At 35.3% G+C, this 18,299-nt stretch overlaps 3 protein-coding genes and 2 long non-coding RNA genes across 10 annotated transcripts; 4 read left to right on the top strand and 1 right to left on the bottom strand.

Moving 5' to 3' along the window:
* On the top strand, positions 868 to 2,232 carry LOC104777381 (glucuronoxylan 4-O-methyltransferase 3-like). Its single transcript, XM_010501620.2, has 2 exons — positions 868 to 1,362; positions 1,449 to 2,232. Exons 1-2 carry the CDS (start codon positions 972 to 974, stop codon positions 1,949 to 1,951), a joined length of 894 nt encoding a protein of 297 aa, XP_010499922.1. The 5' UTR covers positions 868 to 971; the 3' UTR covers positions 1,952 to 2,232.
* LOC104777382 lies at positions 5,940 to 8,090 on the bottom strand. 6 transcript variants are annotated; one of them, XR_002037525.1, is made up of 4 exons: positions 7,886 to 8,090; positions 7,621 to 7,701; positions 6,792 to 7,511; positions 5,940 to 6,698 (listed from the first exon to the last, which is right to left on the bottom strand). It is a non-coding gene; the product is annotated as an uncharacterized LOC104777382 (long non-coding RNA). The 6 variants fall into 6 exon arrangements; XR_766267.1 differs by having other exon boundaries at positions 7,621 to 7,799; XR_766268.1 differs by having other exon boundaries at positions 6,792 to 6,883; positions 7,427 to 7,511; positions 7,621 to 8,090.
* Positions 10,350 to 11,874, top strand: LOC104777384. The gene is made up of 3 exons (XM_010501622.1): positions 10,350 to 10,613; positions 11,397 to 11,511; positions 11,676 to 11,874. The coding sequence occupies exons 1-3, from the start codon at positions 10,386 to 10,388 to the stop codon at positions 11,747 to 11,749; spliced, it is 417 nt and encodes a 138-aa protein (XP_010499924.1). The 5' UTR covers positions 10,350 to 10,385; the 3' UTR covers positions 11,750 to 11,874.
* Positions 11,755 to 15,013, top strand: LOC104777383 (GDSL esterase/lipase At1g33811-like). Its single transcript, XM_010501621.2, has 7 exons — positions 11,755 to 11,841; positions 11,989 to 13,263; positions 13,357 to 13,460; positions 13,633 to 13,757; positions 13,886 to 14,134; positions 14,210 to 14,477; positions 14,571 to 15,013. The coding sequence occupies exons 2-7, from the start codon at positions 12,983 to 12,985 to the stop codon at positions 14,786 to 14,788; spliced, it is 1,245 nt and encodes a 414-aa protein (XP_010499923.1). The 5' UTR covers positions 11,755 to 11,841; positions 11,989 to 12,982; the 3' UTR covers positions 14,789 to 15,013.
* Positions 15,578 to 16,746, top strand: LOC109131178. The gene is made up of 5 exons (XR_002036897.1): positions 15,578 to 15,686; positions 15,910 to 16,030; positions 16,131 to 16,202; positions 16,275 to 16,349; positions 16,429 to 16,746. It is a non-coding gene; the product is annotated as an uncharacterized LOC109131178 (long non-coding RNA).

Raw genomic sequence — 18,299 nt, forward strand, 5'->3', positions numbered from 1 at the left:
ATAGTTGGAGACTGAGAAAAAAAAATTATGCATGAGCATGAGAGAGTTATCAATAATGTCGCGAGTCATCTATACGAATGTCTGAAATATATGAATTGTTTTTTTATAGAACTGAACAATATTGCAGACACGACATTGCACTAATAGGATTCATAGGATGTAATTTAAAAGGCATTATCTCTTTTTTTGCCTGCGTCATCACCACCCTTGGACTAACGACTAATGATGATGTATGACTCTCGTTGTTTTAAGTCATAACACTTAATCATTAACTTTCTTAATCGAAAGTTATTACCAGACTTGCCATTGTCATTTGGGTTTCATCCGGTTTATAAACTCAAAATCGGAAGCAAAACCAAAATCTGTTAAGTTTTTTGTTTAATCGGTTTCGGTTTGGTTACATATGTTTTCTTGGCTAAAGAAAACCTGAATTTAAATTTCAACTCAATTTTGGGAGCAACTTATTGGTTTAGTTAAACCGAGACAATTTGGACACCTTTGGAACTATGCAAATGAAAGCTTTTTTCCTAGTTTGACAAATATTAATGTTCAAGAAACAAAGAACCAAAGTTGTTAAAACAGCAACATGGGGTGGTTATTTAAAAAACAAGGAATAAGAAAGTTGCAACCACCATGTTGGTTCCTTTGTAACACCTGTCTCGTTCAGATTCTTCTCCTTCAAGCATCATTTTTTAAACTAGAAATGTCCCCATTACGTTTCACATCTTCTAGTTATCATGAATATATAAATCAAATATACACATTATAATATGAAAATAAATTAGTTAGTATATGTATTCACCACCAACTTCTGTTGTATTGGAAGAACAGCAACCTTAGTAGCTTTCATGTCCTCCTCAACTTACCTCAATCATTAAAAACCATAACCTCTCTCTCTATATACATACATTTCTAACCATTATCAAAACATCTTCCTCATTCATCTATCCGAAAAAAACAAGATCGGAAAAATGAGGACTAAATCTCAATCTTCCGTTAATCTCAAGGTCGTATTCATTGGCTGCTCAATCTTGATCTTTCTCATCATCTTCTTTGCAAGATCAAACATCTCTTCCTCAAAGCCAATCTCCAAAACAAATCTCTCCCAAGAAGAAGAACAAACTCATCACCATAAACCAGAAGCATGTCCAACAACAACACAACAATGCACAAAGATGCCACTTTCATTATCAGACGCATTGGTTCACTACGTCACCAGTAACGTCACTCCACAGCAAACATTCGACGAAGTCGCTGTCTCAAAGAGAGTCTTGGACAAGAAGTCTCCTTGTAACTTCCTCGTCTTTGGCTTAGGTCACGACAGCTTAATGTGGGCATCTCTCAACCATGGTGGTCGTACCTGTAAGTACTCTGTTTCTTTCCTCTGTTTCAAACCGATCTAATGACAATTTTCGTTTCCCTCATTAGTAAAAAGTTTGATTTTTCAGTGTTTATTGAGGAAGACAAGGCTTGGATTGCTATAGTAACCAAGAAATTCCCAAACTTGGAATCTTACCACGTAGTTTACGACACAAAAGTCAAAGATTCAGACAAACTCATGGAGCTAGGAAGATCAGAAGAGTGTAGATCTGTGTCTGATCCGAGAAACTCTAAATGTGACCTTGCGTTGAAAGATTTCCCGGCGGATTTTTACGATACGAAATGGGATCTGATCATGGTCGATGCTCCAACTGGTTACCATGAAGAAGCTCCAGGGAGGATGAGTGCTATTTACACGGCGGGGCTGTTGGCTCGTAACCGTGAAGATGGTGAAACTGATGTTTTTGTTCACGACGTTAACCGTCCCGTGGAAGATGAGTTCTCAGCGACTTTCTTGTGTAAAGGTTACATGAGGGAGCAAAATGGGAGGCTTAGACATTTTACTATTCCTAGCCATCGGGCTCGAGCTGGACGACCTTTTTGTCCGGTGGATGTTGATCGCCGCCGTTAATTTTGTGCCGAGAGATTTTTATGCAGTTCAGCGTCGTTGGTCGGTCAACGGACTCAGAGGGCTGGTAAATTGATTTACCTAGTGGTCTTTCTTTGAGGGACTTGCTTAGTTGGCATATTTTAATTTTTGGTTGTGTTTTTGCTTGATTTGAATACGGTTTTCAAGATTTTAGTGCATTTACTGAAATCGGTATATTAAGAGACTAGTACTATTCGCATAATTATTTGTGGTTTCATTATTGTGATTAATGAATACAAATAAGGATTTGTTCCGAATGGTCATTGATCACTACAGAAGCAAAATTATATTTGATGGTTTGTTCGCTTTTGTGGTTGCACAGTTCGCTTTTGTCAGATTAAGAGTTTATAAGGTAAATCAAAGCACAAATATATGAGTACATGATCAACTCATATAATATGCATGGGTAATAAACTACCCTCAAAAACTATACCAACCTAAACCTAAAACATGGGGTAATTAACATAACCAAAGTCCAAATCAAGATGTTTTACTGAGACATTGTATATTGTATCACAAGTTAGAAACATCAAAGAGCTTCGATCTTCTTCCAAGAGAAAACTTTTTACCCCATAGTGAACTTATTCTTCAACCTCTCAGTCATCTTGGACTTGTTTTAGGTAAAGAAAAAGCTAAAACAATAAACCACAAAATTTAAGTGAGAGGTTTTTAATTTTGTTACAAAGACTAACAAAGAATCTAGAGCAAGTTTACGTACATGATGATGGGTCATATCCGATCGTTGCGCCTGGTGGCGGCATAGCCAAAACAACTGCAATATTCCATCCTCCCTCGTCACATCCACCAACAAGTTCCATGGCCTTCTCTAAAGCGTCTTCTCCAAGAATGTAAACGAGAGCATCTCTGTAAAAATCAACAAAAAAAGATTAGCACTTAATAACTTAAGAGTTGTGTGGAGGTATAGACGACACAGACCTGCCACGGCGATCGTTTGAGCCTCCAAAAATCCTAATACCCGTGATCTCTCCACATGAAGAGAAATGGTGACACAGCCCAATCTTGATATCAATCTCAGGAAGCGAGGTGTCATACCCCGTAACTATCATCCTAACAATTTGATTTTGCAGGGCGTTAACATTTATCAACATGACAAGAATTCATAATGTACAAGCTAAGGAAGAAATAATAATTTACATGTGGGTTGGAATTCTGAATCTTGAAGAGTTCACAATAGCCCATCCAGGATCATTGTATTGTCCATCATACCGTGAAGAACTGGCAAATACATTCCATCCTCCAACGTCACTGCCACTTAGTGCCAACACCTTCTCTTCGGCACCTTCTCTTCGGCACCTTCTCCCACAATATGAATGAAGGCAAAACTGTGAAACAAAAAAATAAACTAAGTTTTTTTTACTTAACATCGAACTTTGAGCTGGGAAAATTGGAGGAAGAAGCCACCAAAACCTCTTGAGAGTATCCCTTTCAAAGTCCCTAGGAACATAAATATGTACGTTCACTCCACATGAAGAGAAATGTTTTGTCAACGCGAGCTTGAGATCTTACTCACGAAGCGAAGTGTCATATCCCTCAACGCGAATACAGCTAAAGGTACGGCCGAAATCAGTTTTTGGTTCTTCCCTGCTCCTGCCATCAAGATAGTTTGGTTGCACCCAGCCACTGCTACTGCAGTAATTTGTTGGTTGTTCCCAGCCACTTCTACTGCCACTGCTACTGTGATGGTTTGGTTGCACCCAGCCAGTGCTACTGCTACTGTGATGATTTGGTTGCACCCAGCCAATGCTACTGCTACTGTGATGATTTGGTTGCACCCAGCCGATGTTACTGCAATAATTAGGATATTATTTTATTATCAACATGACAAAGTACTCGATCTCCAATAAATTAAAAACTAAAAAATAAAAACAATTACTCGTTTTCTGGAACGTCTGCTACATCACTATTGTTCCATTCCAGACCCTAAAGGTACCAATTACAAAAGATCTAATCATAAACTTTAACACTCCACATATTTTTGTTCTTGTGAAGAAACCAATTAATAGAGAAAAACAGAGGTTAACAGAGTGAGTAAGAAGAAGAGATCCGTAAGGAGAACAACAATTACTTTGGTTGCGGATCGTTCCTAGGGCTGGGCATTCGGATAACCCGTTCGGGTTCGGGTATTACCCATTCGGGTTCGGGTAAATGGATTTAGAAAAATAGAACCCATTAGGTATTTTTAGATATATGAGTTCGGTTCGGTTTGGGTACTATCGGGTTCGGGTCGGTTTGGGTTACAAATTTTAGAACCCGATTAGTACCCGAACTACCGGGTACCCGAAAAAATATAATTAAATTTAAATAAATTTAGTTAAATTTTGACTTACATAACAAAATATTTTAGATATTTTGATTATTTTTGATATTTAGGTATAAACCAAATGAAATATTCAAAATTATAATCATAATTTTGGGGTAATTGCATTATATTAATGATAAATATTATAAATATATTTATATGTTTGGGTTTAATGGGTACCCAAACGGGTATCGGGTATTACCCGACCCTAACCCGAACCCACGGGTATTAGAAAATAGAACCCAATAGGGTTTTATAGGCAAACCCGTACCCAACCCGAACCCGATTTTTCGGGTCGGGTTCCGGGTTGGGTATTCGGGTACAGTTTTTATGCCCAGGCCTAATCGTTCCATTGAGAAGAGCTTTTCTAGGGATTTAGGTCGTATATGAAGAAAGGCTTTTTTGGTTTTTAATATTATTAGTTTGGGAAACCAATTAATAGACAAAAACTGTTTCAAACATTCTATAATTATTATTACAAGATTTTCCTAAATTTTTTTTTTTTTTTTGCCTGCACAGATCTTCCTAAATATCAATCGCGGATGTCGAAAAAATATATATTTTTTCTTTTATAATAATTGAACTAGATAGTAACTCGTGCTACAACACGGGACAAAATATTCAGGTGTTGACTAAGAATTATATTAATCCATGTGCTTTAGCAAAGGTGCGTTTATTTTAATGTGATTGTTTTTAAAATAAACTTAAACGTATTTACTTTGGAACAGGAAACACGTCATGTCCAGTCCAATCTCCTTACATCCCAACTCATCCCCTCTCGTCTCATCTCATCCCGTCTCGTCTAGTCCCGTCTCTTTCCGTATCAATCATAATTTTTCGTCTTACATTTGTTCTTTTCAAAATTATTACTCGTTACACATTGTTTACTAAAAGAGATAGGGTAAAAATAAAAATGGGATACCAGAGTTCTTCGATGAATATTTTTTTATTTAGTTAGTTGAAATTATCAAAAAAATTATAATTTTCAAAAACTATATAACTGTTGTCAAAAATACCAAAATTTTAAAATTGCCTGTTCCAAAATAGTTAGTTACATATTCCAAGTTTTTTAATGGGATGTTAAATCTCGTCCAGTCCAGTCTCATCCCATTCCGTCTCGATCCATCCCGTTAGAAATTTTATATCTCATAAATGTTTTCTTTTAAATAATTACATAGTAGACAACATAAATTGTAAAGTTTAATGTTTTGTTTTAAATGGTTGAACAGTATCATTTTAATCTTAATAAAAATTATTTAATAAATTTGTTTGTATACTTTAATTAACATATCTTATTAACATTTTAAACATTGATATATTAAAATCAAAGATTTATATATATTTGTTTAAATAATTGTAAGTTTAGTTTGAACGTATAAAAGTGATAAAATAATTAACCCGTTCTACAACATTTTTATAAAAATATTATCATAGAGCCAGATCATTAATAATTTTCCATTAAAGGTCGTCCAAACCGGTTTCTCAGAAAATTGACGGATTGAATTTAAAAGACCGGGTTAACTTGCATGTTCCATTAAAGGTTTTGTTTGTCTACATATTCTTATAATTCTCTCTGTTAAATAGTTACTTCGTAGGTCGTCCAAACCGGTTTCTCAGGAAATTGTCGACGACAAAAGACACATGATCATAAATGATTCTGCCAGATCAAAAAGTCTTGGTTTAACAAATTAATTCGAGTACAAAAACATTATAAAAACATTAAACATATAAAATCCCACTTTCAACAAAATATGGATCAAAATTCAATTTTGATTTCCAAAATATAATTAACAGAGAGAATGAGACTTATAACATATAATGGAAAAAAACAAAAACGAAACTTGTCTTTTTGCTAGCAGCTTACAGCTCCAAATATTCGACCATTGACATATTTCTTGTAAATTTCCCCAGTTCATAACCTAGAGAACCCTGCATTGTTGAAGTCTGCTAAGAAGATATAATGTAACAATTCTGTCGAGTTCCTCATTTAGTCATTTTGAAAAGCATTTATGGGACATAAAATTTCATCTGCAAACATGAATCATCAAGCCTGCAAAGAAAACCTGCATTTTCTCAAACCTGAACCTGCATCTTATAAAGCCAAATTAATTCACAAAAACCTACAATTTGTAACATAGACAAACGAAACCTGCAATCTATATAACTTAGACAAACCAAACATGAAACTTAGATAATCAAAATCTGCAAATTAATTAACCGAACCCTACAAAATAATTAACTAAAACCTGCAAACTTACACAACAAAAAGGTAAGAAACCAGAAATATTAACAATGGTTCAGGAAAAAGGTAACAAAAAGAATTTAATAGTAATACGTACCTCAAAGAAAATGGTGAGGAGTGGTGGTATGTGTATCCCGACTTCTTCTCCAACCCGGAGGACTGCATTGCTGAAGTTACAGAAGTAAATCAGTTGCTTTCAAAGATTGAAGATAAGAGAAATATCACATCAAGATTTTGGGATTTGGTTAAAGAGTTCAAACCTTAAGAGGATGAGCTAGATGGACTGCTCATGGAATTAGGTGCACTCTCGAGAATTGTTGTCCCACTTGTGTGAAGTTCCTCATCATGTTTCCTAGCATTTCGTAAACGCATCTAAAGCAAATCAAATTTCAACTGTAAACGTGAATCATCAAGCATGTAAACCAAACAAAATTATATTTGAAAATAAACCTACAACTTAGAAACAGAACCTGCAACTTATAAAACCAAACTCTGCAAATTAATTCACCAAAACATGCAATATACAACTTAGACAAACCGAATCATCACCAATATCATAAGGATCTGTTTACTTATAAGTATCGGTTTTTCAAATCTAAAACCATTTAAGGATGTATAAATATACAGATAGTGAACCATCACCAATATCATATTATACTTGAAACTAAGAAAACAGAGTAAAATATGAACTAATAATAGCTTGCATATAGATTCACCTAAAACCATTGCATATGAAATCAGTCCAACGTGTGATTAAAAAAAATCATTGCCCATGAAAATGCAAAAACTGAAAAGAACAAAAACATGGCGAATTAAATGACATAGAAGAGGGAGAGATTTATAGAAGCGTAATTAGGCTGAGGGTTGGACTCGTGTTCGAAGAAATGAAATTAACCTTTAACTTTTCACATCCAGAGCTTGATAATATTGAAATGTTTCATATTCTAAGGAAATCCTCTGCACCTTCCATGGCCAAAAAACTACATGTCATACATGTAAACATTTATGAAACTCTCTATTGCCTTAAGTAATTTAGTTCAGAATTAATCTTCTGCATAAACATAATAATCTTTAATAACGGTACATTACCTCTTGCGAGCATGAAACCATGAATTGACGGCGGCGACAGAGCAAGGCTTACTTGACAGGATAGATGAATCACACATGTTTCTGAGGTTTAGTTATTGCGAATTAATGAGACTGAGGTTATCATCTCAAAATCGTGATCATGATCAGACGAACACAAAACCATTATACTAATCAAGATTCTGAAACAAAATTCCAAATTAAACTTGGAATTTAATCATCAAACATAGACATAAAATGTAAATTTAGTTAAAAGAGAAACAAAAACCTTAGCCATGAAATCTTTGCCTTCTTCTCTTCCTCTACATGACTACATCTCTTCGACTTTGTCGACAAAAAGAAGAAAACAAAAAAATAATCCATTTGGGAGAGACGGCGAGAGAGGAGAGGCTAAAGAAAAAAGTTTTGTGTAGTCATTGACGGCGACAAAGAGCATAGAGAGAGAGAGAGAGAGAAACACCTTTTTAGGTCTTTTAAATCGACGGCCACGATAAAAATGAATCAACTGTCACGATTAAATAAGAGGATCCAAAATTAACATAAGCGCGTCAAAAGGATCCCCGTGTTTATCCGTTTAGATGGGGTGAAAATTTTTGTCCTTATTCTTTTAAAAAATCAAATATTTGGTAATAACTCCAATAACATATCCTTAAATGACTTTACAAATAACAGTAGAGATATGAATATACTAAATATCTAAAATTAAATGGAATAATTTGTTATGAAAATTTTATTAAATGATAACAATCAATTTTTATGTTTTTAGATTGGAAAACAGTACATGTATCGTTTGAAGAGATTATTGTATTTGAAGGACGATCGCACTGTTGAAATTCAAACAATGTGTTGAAATTCGTATTACCTAGGCTAGCTTTAATCAATTTAACTAGGTTTGAACCCGCACTACACCGCATGTCAAATTATAATTATGTTTTTAAAATTTGGGTACTAATTAAGTATAAATATATATATTTTTATATGTATAGTTTGACTAAAGAGCCAAAATGGTATAGCAGTATATTTTTAAAAAGATTTTACAGTATGTAGAGTTTAATACATAAACATTATATCTTTTTATTATAATATGTATAATTATGTAATATATTATTGTAATTTTGTAATTATAAATTAGTAGTGTGATATGGAATTTTAATTTTTATTTATTCCACTAATTTGAATAGTGGTATTTAACTTACAATTCATCTTGTAGTTGGAAGTCAATTTTGGCTTATTGACCTCAATTTCTATCTCACTAACATTGACAACTTGTCCCATAGTAGAATTTTGAATATGTTAATAAACTATTATTAAAAAAATCAAATAAGATGTATAAGAAGATTCTTTATCGATTAACATGTTTGCATTAAGTAAGAACCCCAGTCAAAACATCTTTGAAAGTAGTAAGAGTTAGGTGGGGGTCATCAGACAGAGGATCGATCTTTGTTACAATGGTTTGAGTCAAGAAACCCATTTTGTTAACATAAGCAACTGGTCTCAATTGATACCAGTCCAAAGTTTTGAACGCTTCTCCATTCTCCTGGATCCATATGCCTTTGAAAACTAATAATACAATCCTTCTTGATAGTAGTATATATCTTTGTTCCCTACGAAAGTATGAAGTTATTAGCGAGATTAGTTACGATATCAAATCATATGTTTGTTGTTGGATAAATTAGACTGTAACTTACTTGTTCATCAGCGAGGATCACGTCAAAAGTCTCACCAAACCTGGTTGTGTTGTGTATGTTTTCCAGGTTTGTAGGACTCGGAACTTGCACTCGCCAAGATGTCTTGTACGACTTGACAATATTGAGAAAAGTAACTGCTTGCGCCGTTGATCTTGAAGGAATGAAGATGGTGTTTGGTTGAGTAATGAGGTATAGTATTAGTCTATTTATAATATATTAGCTAAACCTAGAGTATCAAATGGCTTGTTTGGTGCAAATCTTGGATGGCAATTATTTATCCAATATTTTGAAGATTTGATCATAAGAATACAGTTATGATTGCTAATAATTGAAGTTTTTTTGGTAATTATCGTGAAAGATGCTTTTATTTAGGGATGATTATCGAGTAAATATGGTTATTAGTTATGATTTTGCAATTTATATTTATGCAATTTTAAAAACTATTATGTGATATTAGTGACAATTTAAGGAGTAGTTTTTTGGTATATATGTTAGCTATTGGTAGCTAACTTTATGGCATTTAATATGCAAATGACGTGATATTAGGAAAATTACAATTTCTAATTTTTAGGTGGTTTGATTGTTATGTTTTGTAGGAGCCCAATACGGATCAAAAACAGAGTCCAATAAATAATTAAAGGGCCAACAAACGATTGAAGCATAAAACAGAGTCCAATAAACTGAGATCCAATACAACTGGGTTGGGTTTAGTAAAAACGCGCGGACCTATAATTAGATCTGCGATTATATTTTATTATTTTTATTTGGACCAAATTACCCCTAGCGAATTTCAATTAAGACTCTCCTTAATGTTTAATTCAGTGGCAATTTTAGTAAATAGGCTAAACATTTTGGACATTTTTTATTTGTACTTCTCTTTTGATTATAAGAAGATGGAGAGAAATTCATATCCCGTTTGGTAACACATCCTACTATATAACCAAACAAGACATTTTGATAACTCATATCTTGTTTAGTAACAAGTTTAACTTTGCAACCAAACAATATCTTTAGGGCCTTATCCCACTCATAAACAAAAAGCACACACGAAGAACTCAAAGGATTGGGGTAAAGACAACAATGGCGAAGAAGAAGGAACTTTTATCAAAAGCCCCGTGGAGAGGCGACGACGATGATGACTCTGACAAGTTTAGCGGAGCAAAGCTTAAGGTCACAAAGGATTCTGATGGTATGTCGAAGATGCACGTCCCTAGCCGCGGTGCCAAAAAAGGTAGTCTCGCCGATGATGATGATGATTTACTTGAGATTGATCCTCAGCTTCGTTACAGCTTCAATCGCAACTATCAGGTCTCTTAAACCCTAATCTCTCTTTATTGTAATTCTAGGTTTCATATAGTGAATTTGCTCCTCTCTGTATCTGCGTTTATGCAATTCTCTTATACAGTTTTGTGTCTAAGATTATATAACAATCAATCAATCTAAGCCTTATGTGAAGCTGAAAAGAATGGATTTTTCACTCGCTTTGTTACATGAAGTTACGATTGTAATTTAATGGATTGAGTGCAAATGGTTCATATACTCGCTTGGTTAGAATCTCATATATTAGATTCACATTTCAAGAACAGCTGCCATAAATGTAAGAGCTGTTTTTAAGGGATTAATTGTATGCCTTGCATAATGTTAAGAGCGGTTGGTGTGCTATAGTGGAACAAAACTGTGTAATCTTGATGTAAACCTTCGTCTCTTTGGCTATATACTTCAATTTGTTACGAAAACTTATCTTTGGTAGTTCTGGAGAGTTTAATAGTTAGTTGGTCAGGTTTGTGAACCTCTCTATTGTTAGGGAGATACTTTAACGCTACTTCTGTTCAAATGGATTTTTCATTCCTTTCTGCCTATTTATATATGAATGAGTATGTTTCTAATAGAATCTGAATCATGACACACTGCATACATCTCGAACCATCTTTACATTCAGAAAACAAAATTTATGCATTCACAGGGTGTTCATAGAGAAGCAGTTTGCTGGATAGCTTTGATTTTCGTTTTTTAGATTGTAACCTCAGACTAGAAAATTCTGTATCTTCAAAAACCATTTCCTAAGCTGTACAGTCTGCCTCTCTATTACAGTTCCTGCAAAGAGTATTCACTATAGACACTTTGGTGAAGCCTCTTCCTCCTGCCATGGGATTCAACGTCTCTCGCAACTTGAGCTTCTTCACCCGCATTTTCACTCAGTTCTTTGGTGAGCATGATTTTCCAAATACCATCTGTTTAGTCAAATGTTTTCTTGTCGTGCACATGTGTGATAAAAGTCGTGATGACAATCTTTTTCTACCTTCACCCCGTCAATGACCCTTGATCTATTGTGCTGGTATGTAGTTTAAACCGTTGATGTGGTTGATGCAGATCCTGAAGGCATTGCAAATGCACAGAGGTCTCTAGGGTTGGGGCAGGAAGATAAAGCTCGCCGTGTTCGTTGAGATTTGACCATCTTCCAAGCTTGTGAATGAACCCAGCTCTGTTAGAATGATTAAAACATGTCCTCAAAGAGATGTTTTGTCTTAAATTCTCCGTAAGTACAATGAAATTTCCAAGTTCCATTTTAGCATCAGGCTTCTGATTTCCATCAAAATATACCACTTTGGTTGAAACCCAGGCTTGGTTCCATAGCCCCAACACTTAGGAACAATCTGATACATCTGTTTACTCCTGGTGACAGTTCACATTGCTAAGGTACCAGATGAGGCGATTGAATGATTGATAGATAACTAAACAGTCCCAGCCTAAGCCATCTGAAATGGCATTTTCCCCAAGAATATTAGAATTCCACATGTACCACATCGGTAGCTCCATTGGCAGTGTAGTCTGGTACAGAGAGTGAGAGGGTAGACGATAAAGGGTAGGGTAGAGGTAATGCTGAAGGATGCTTACTTGGATAGAGTCAATAAGTGATTAAGAGGACTCATGGCCTAGGTGTGCGACTTCCGTTGCACACTAAGGAAGGTACTACTTAGCCTAAGGTCTCCCCCATTGGAGGAGGGCCTACATCATCGTTTGGCAGTGCAGGCCTGCCCTTGCGAGGCTCATTCCCAATCCCATCTAGTTCTAGAATCTAACATTCTAATTTGGTACCAATGTTTAAACCTTTCATGCAGTTTTAGTTAACCTGCAGTTACATTGTCAATACAGAGATAATTTAATGTCATCACAGGCTCTATAAAGATAAACTCATATAGTAATCATGTTGGTATCCCATAGAGCGAGGTCTTAAACTCACCAAATAAGTTTGATCTAATACTTATCTCAAGATTTACTTTTCTTGATAAATAATCTAGATTAATTACCTACACGAAATTAGTAAAACATATTGATCCACAACTGCAGGTATGGTTTGCTCTTATTTTTCCAAAGTGGAAAGTTTTGGAATTCTAAAAAAATTGAAAGTTTACAAGAACTAACAATTATATATATCTTACGTAGTTTTTTTGCCTAAAATAGTTTTCTGTGTCTTTGATGAGTAATGTGCCAACTGTTACATGAATTGACTTTTGACACAAACAACTGGAAAGCAACACATTAGACTCTTGAGACCCATCACGAGATTGCATGCATGAGACGCCTGTGAATATAGCCGCAGCTAAAAAGAAGTAAAATTAAGAGAGTGAGAGATAAGAATTAAAAATAGAAACCAACTGTCACAAATCTATCAGCACATGAAACCAATTATAGAAACCAACCAACCAACCAATCACACTTGTTCAGTATATAAACTGTCAACTCCACTCAAACCCCATTCAAACTCATTCTTCTTAAGATCCATTGACAGTATTTCAATATTTTTCAGTTTAATGGGTATTCTCCGTTTTATGTTGCTGGTTAGTTTGGGTTTGGCTTTGTTCGGTTTGAAAACGACCGTGTCACAGCCACAACAGGCACAAGTCCCTTGCTTTTTCATTTTCGGTGACTCCTTAGTCGATAATGGAAACAACAACAGGTTGGTTCAATTATGCATTTTCATTATATACTAATCACTAATGTATGGTTTTTTTTTTACACAAATTCATAGTAATAATTTGAAAAAATGCAGGTTGATTTCGCTTGCGAGGGCTAATTACCGACCTTATGGAATTGACTTTCCCCAAGGTTCAACCGGACGGTTCACCAACGGTCGCACCTACGTTGATGCACTAGGTAGGTATTTGTCTGCACATTTCTTATGTACCAAGCGTTTTGCATTAAGTATCGTACCAATATGTATATCAAGGCCGGCTAAACACTACTTTTTGGAACTTAAAACCATTTTAAAAGTTCATATTTTGTTAGTTTTACTAAATGAGTAAACATTTTTTCTTTGTTTTTGTAGCTCAAATTTTTGGATTTCGGACTTACATTCCACCGTATTCTAGGATTCGTGGCCAGGCTTTGCTAAGAGGTGCAAATTTCGCATCTGGTGCAGCTGGCATTAGAGATGAGACCGGTGACAACTTGGTACACAAACTATAAGTTTTGTTCTTTTAATTTTCTTTTATCTATCATCAAAATTTTAAAAGCTATATCAATTATATTATAAACAATTAAACACTAACCTATAATTAAACTGCAAAATGTTTTTGTAGGGTGCACATACTTCTATGAACCAGCAGGTAGAGCTGTACACGAGCGCAGTTGAGCAGATGCTTAGATACTTCAGAGGAAACACAAATGAGCTGCAAAGATACTTAAGCCGTTGTATCTTTTATACCGGAATGGGAAGTAACGATTATCTCAACAATTACTTCATGCCTGACTTCTACTCAACCAGTACCACTTTCAACGACAAAACCTTTGCAGATTCCCTCATTAAAGACTACACACAACAGCTCACCGTAAGGGTTGATCAGTAATGCATAATATGTCTCAATGCATTATATTTATCTTGATTCTATTTTTTTTTTTTTTAGCGATTGTACCAATTTGGAGCTCGGAAAGTGGTTGTGACTGGAGTGGGACAGATCGGTTGCATACCTTACCAGCTGGCCCGCTACAATAATCGTAACAACAGTTCCGGAAGATGCAATGAAAAGATCAACAATGCAATTGTGTTGTTCAACTCTCAAGTCAAGAACCTAGTGGACCGTTTCAACAAAGGTCAGTTGAAAGGAGCCAAGTTCGTTTACCTTGATTCTTACAAGAGTACCTATGATCTCGCTGCCAATGGAGCCGCTTACGGTGAGTTACACATTTAAACACATGGTCTATATACTATATATTAGTCTTATGATTTCATATAATGTCTTATTATTGTTTACATTGATCCTACAGGATTTGAGGTTGTGGACAAAGGTTGTTGTGGGGTGGGAAGGAACAATGGTCAAATAACGTGTCTGCCGCTGCAGACCCCGTGCCCTGACCGAACCAAGTATCTCTTTTGGGATGCGTTTCATCCAACAGAGACTGCTAACATATTGCTTGCAAAATCTAATTTCAACTCCCGTGCTTACTCTTACCCCATGAGCATTCAAGAACTAGCCAATCTTTGAAGAGAAGGAGATTGTTCTCCCAGACGAATGCATATATGTCATGTAACATGGCTATTTATAATGTATTTCTTTTTCCTTTATGTTAATTTATGTTTCTTTGAAATAACTATCGTTTCTTTGTTTCTGTATTGTTCCTCTCACTTACTCTCAACTATGAGAGAAAATATGAGAAAGTGCTCGCGTTGATTGAAAAAATTGCATTTACGGTTCTGTCCCATTGGAACATTTGGATATGCAACATCTTCCTTTCCTTCAAATATAACTCAAACTCATTGCTTGCATGATTGATTTCCTTCTCTTTGACCAATTCTTTTTACCTCACTCTCATCCTTTTATACATAATAACATGATTATTAGCCGTAACTTTCATTTTATCTGACAAATCACCATGATTTTTTTTTACCACTATGAGAAGACCTATGCTCATAAATAGCATGATTTTAAATATCTGGAAATTCTCTGGTGTCTTCTTTAAATGTATCGTTCAGTGTTTAAATTACTCTATTGACGTTTCCATTTACATGAAACCTTCGTTTAATTAATCCTATTATCAGCTGTTGCAAACTGACCAAGTATTATATGGTCCACTACCTATTTTTATTTTTATTTTATATATATTTTCACTTTGTTTGTTCAAAAGTCTTCTCACCTTTCTCATAACATCGTTGGGTACATGATTTGTTTGCGGAGGCCGTAATTTTTATTCTTTAGTTTGTTATAACTTGTGAAGACCCACATGTTGTTTTCTTAAATTAATTTGAGATACAAGTAGAAGCAAAGGAACAAAGATATTTTTTTGTGGGTCTAAAGATGAGTTCAAGAATTGGAGCCTTAACGTTCATGATCTTGCTTTTCTTCTGAATTTGCTATGTGTCTGCGCTCACAAATGGAATAGACGGTTAAGTATCTCTTGCATATAAATATTTTTGTTGTAATTTTATTGTTGGCTAAATGTTTACTACACTACTAATTTTGTAAAACTGTAAATTTAAACTTTTTTTCTAGCTATGTAGTATAAAAGAATATAATACGTATTTATGCATTAGTTCTCCGGTATATGTATATATAGACGATGATCAGGTGTTTTAAAATCTCTGAATGGTATCAACATGATGGTGCAGCTACTGCTTTACAAGCCATAAGGAATGAATGGAGCAAGTATCCAGAAAGCTGGAAAGGCTCTGATCCCTGTGGAAGCAATTGGGTTGGCATTACATGTAACAATGGTGGCGTGGTTTCAGTGTAAAACTTGTTTATGTCTTCTTTTCTAATTATTATTATTCATTTTTCTTTATTTGAATTCCCTTTAAAAGGACGATGTACTGTCTTATTGCTATTGCAGATCAGTAGGCAACCTTAACTTGGAAGGAAAGCTTTCTGGGTATATTTCAGAGCTGTCTGACTTGCAGATCTTGTATGTCTTCTTCTTTCTCGTGTAGAAATGGATTCTATATTTCGGTTTCCTATCTTATGATCCACTGTTTAGGGATTTGTCATACAATCCTGGATTGTCCGGACCTCTTCCAACAAATATTGGTGACCTCAAGAAGTTGAGGAACTTGTAAGAAAACGACATCATGATCTACTAGCTAGCAACCGCCTATCCTATCGCCTGTTTTAATAATATCTCCTTTCTCCAGGATCCTTGTTGGATGTGCTTTCAGTGGTCAGATCCCCCAATCAGTAGGATCTCTAAAACAACTTATATATCTGTAAGGTTTTTTTTTTGGTTGGAACTGTAAGTTTTTTTGTTAGAAACAATTAAAGGTATCTCACGAATATTCTTGACATTAAAAAACAGTAAATAGTTATGCAGTAACTTTTATGAAATATACTCTTAAAAATTTACTACCAAAATTTGATGTACGTTCTTTCAACACCCTCCAAATCGCCAACTTTTACTATTTTACTAATCTCTACAAAAATGCAAATTATTAGAGTATGACCGGTTATGAGCTTTGGTTTAATTGGGTTATCTTCGGTTATTAAGATTAGCTGATTAGTCTTACTATATATAGACTGATTAGTTAGTTAATTGAGATTAAGCTTTTGTAACAAACTTTGATTGTTTGATAAATAAGAAATATCTCATTTCTCTCTTCTTCTTTAACCTTCGTCTCTCCTCCGTCGTGTCACGTATTTCTCCGATTAACCGGAGTTTATTATGGTATCAGAGCGAGGCAATTGAGTTACGATTGCTTCCGCATCTTACGCGACGGAGATGAGCTTCCCAGTTAATTCTTGTTTTCGATTTGTTCAGCAATTTCTCGTCGTTGTGTGCGATTTTCTCATCGGAGTTTTCTCAGTTTTTCTGATTCTTTTGATTCTCTTTTGATTGACCTTAGTGAGTACGAATCTTGCTTTTGATTTTATCTTTTCGTCTCACTTTCTTTGGATTTCTCGCTCTTGCTTTGAGAATGAGTACTTCCGGTAATACGAATGCTCCGATGAATGTTCAACCGCAATATCAGACTGATCAGTATGAGAATCCCTATCATCTCCATAGTGCGGATCACGCAGGACTCGTTCTTGTTTCTGATCGTCTTGTTACTGCTTCTGATTTTCCCTCTTGGCGTCGATCGATGTGGATGGCTCTTAATGTTAGAAATAAACTTGGATTCATCAATGGTACGATCTCAAAACCTCAGGAAGATCATAGAGATTTTGGTGTATGGTCTAGGTGCAATGATATTGTATCCACTTGGTTGATGAATTCTGTTGATAAGAAAATAGGCGCGAGTTTGCTTTTCATTCCTACTGCAGAAGGGATTTGGAAGAATATACTATCTAGGTTTAAGCAAGATGATGCTCCTACAATTTTTTCTATAGAACAGAAACTTAGTAAGATAGTTCAAGGATCAATGGATGTGTCCACATACTATACAGCTCTACTTACTTTGTGGGAAGAACATAAAAATTATGTAGAGCTTCCTGTTTGCACATGTGGTCGTTGCGAATGTGATGCAGCTGTAAAATGGGAAAGGTTGCAACAACGAAGTCGTGTGACCAAGTTCTTGATGGGCTTAAATGAAAGTTATGATCAAGCTAGACGTCATATACTAATGCTAAAGCCGATACCAACTATTGAAGAAGCCTTTAACATGGTCACACAGGATGAACGACAGGTTGTAGTTAAACCAACGACTGGTATTGAAAGTGTTGCTTTTCAAAGTGTTGCTTCTGTGAATGAGGCTGAGAGTGCCTATGTTGCAGCTTACAATACAGGGAGGACTATACAGAAACCTATCTGTTCACATTGTGGTAAAGTTGGACACACTATTCAAAAGTGTTACAAACTCCATGGATTCCCACTAGGATATAAGACTAATGCTGCGGGATACAATTACAGACCTCCAACGATGCCAAATCAGTTTCAGCCTAGGATGCCAACGATGCAGTCTCAACCCCGGATGTCTCAACAAACTTCTAATCAAATGGTGCCATATGCGAATTCTATGCAAAAGGCAAATGCAGTGGCTCAAGTTTACTCTGAGACTGGAATGTTTCCAAC

The sequence above is a fragment of the Camelina sativa genome, chromosome 3, assembly GCF_000633955.1.
Source record: "Camelina sativa cultivar DH55 chromosome 3, Cs, whole genome shotgun sequence".
Classification (NCBI taxonomy): domain Eukaryota; kingdom Viridiplantae; phylum Streptophyta; class Magnoliopsida; order Brassicales; family Brassicaceae; genus Camelina; species Camelina sativa.

What these genes read in the sequence shown, in the direction of transcription:
- LOC104777381 (XM_010501620.2), top strand. Translation starts at nt 972, where the DNA reads ATGAGGACTAAATCTCAATCTTCCGTTAATCTCAAGGTCGTATTCATT. An exon ending in CAACCATGGTGGTCGTACCT is followed by an intron (nt 1,363 to 1,448) that starts GTAAGTACTCTG and finishes TTGATTTTTCAG; the next exon opens with TGTTTATTGAGGAAGACAAG.
- LOC104777384 (XM_010501622.1), top strand. Translation starts at nt 10,386, where the DNA reads ATGGCGAAGAAGAAGGAACTTTTATCAAAAGCCCCGTGGAGAGGCGAC. An exon ending in GCTTCAATCGCAACTATCAG is followed by an intron (nt 10,614 to 11,396) that starts GTCTCTTAAACC and finishes TCTCTATTACAG; the next exon opens with TTCCTGCAAAGAGTATTCAC. An exon ending in CATTTTCACTCAGTTCTTTG is followed by an intron (nt 11,512 to 11,675) that starts GTGAGCATGATT and finishes TGGTTGATGCAG; the next exon opens with ATCCTGAAGGCATTGCAAAT.
- LOC104777383 (XM_010501621.2), top strand. Translation starts at nt 12,983, where the DNA reads ATGAAACCAATTATAGAAACCAACCAACCAACCAATCACACTTGTTCA. An exon ending in GATAATGGAAACAACAACAG is followed by an intron (nt 13,264 to 13,356) that starts GTTGGTTCAATT and finishes GAAAAAATGCAG; the next exon opens with GTTGATTTCGCTTGCGAGGG. An exon ending in CACCTACGTTGATGCACTAG is followed by an intron (nt 13,461 to 13,632) that starts GTAGGTATTTGT and finishes TTGTTTTTGTAG; the next exon opens with CTCAAATTTTTGGATTTCGG.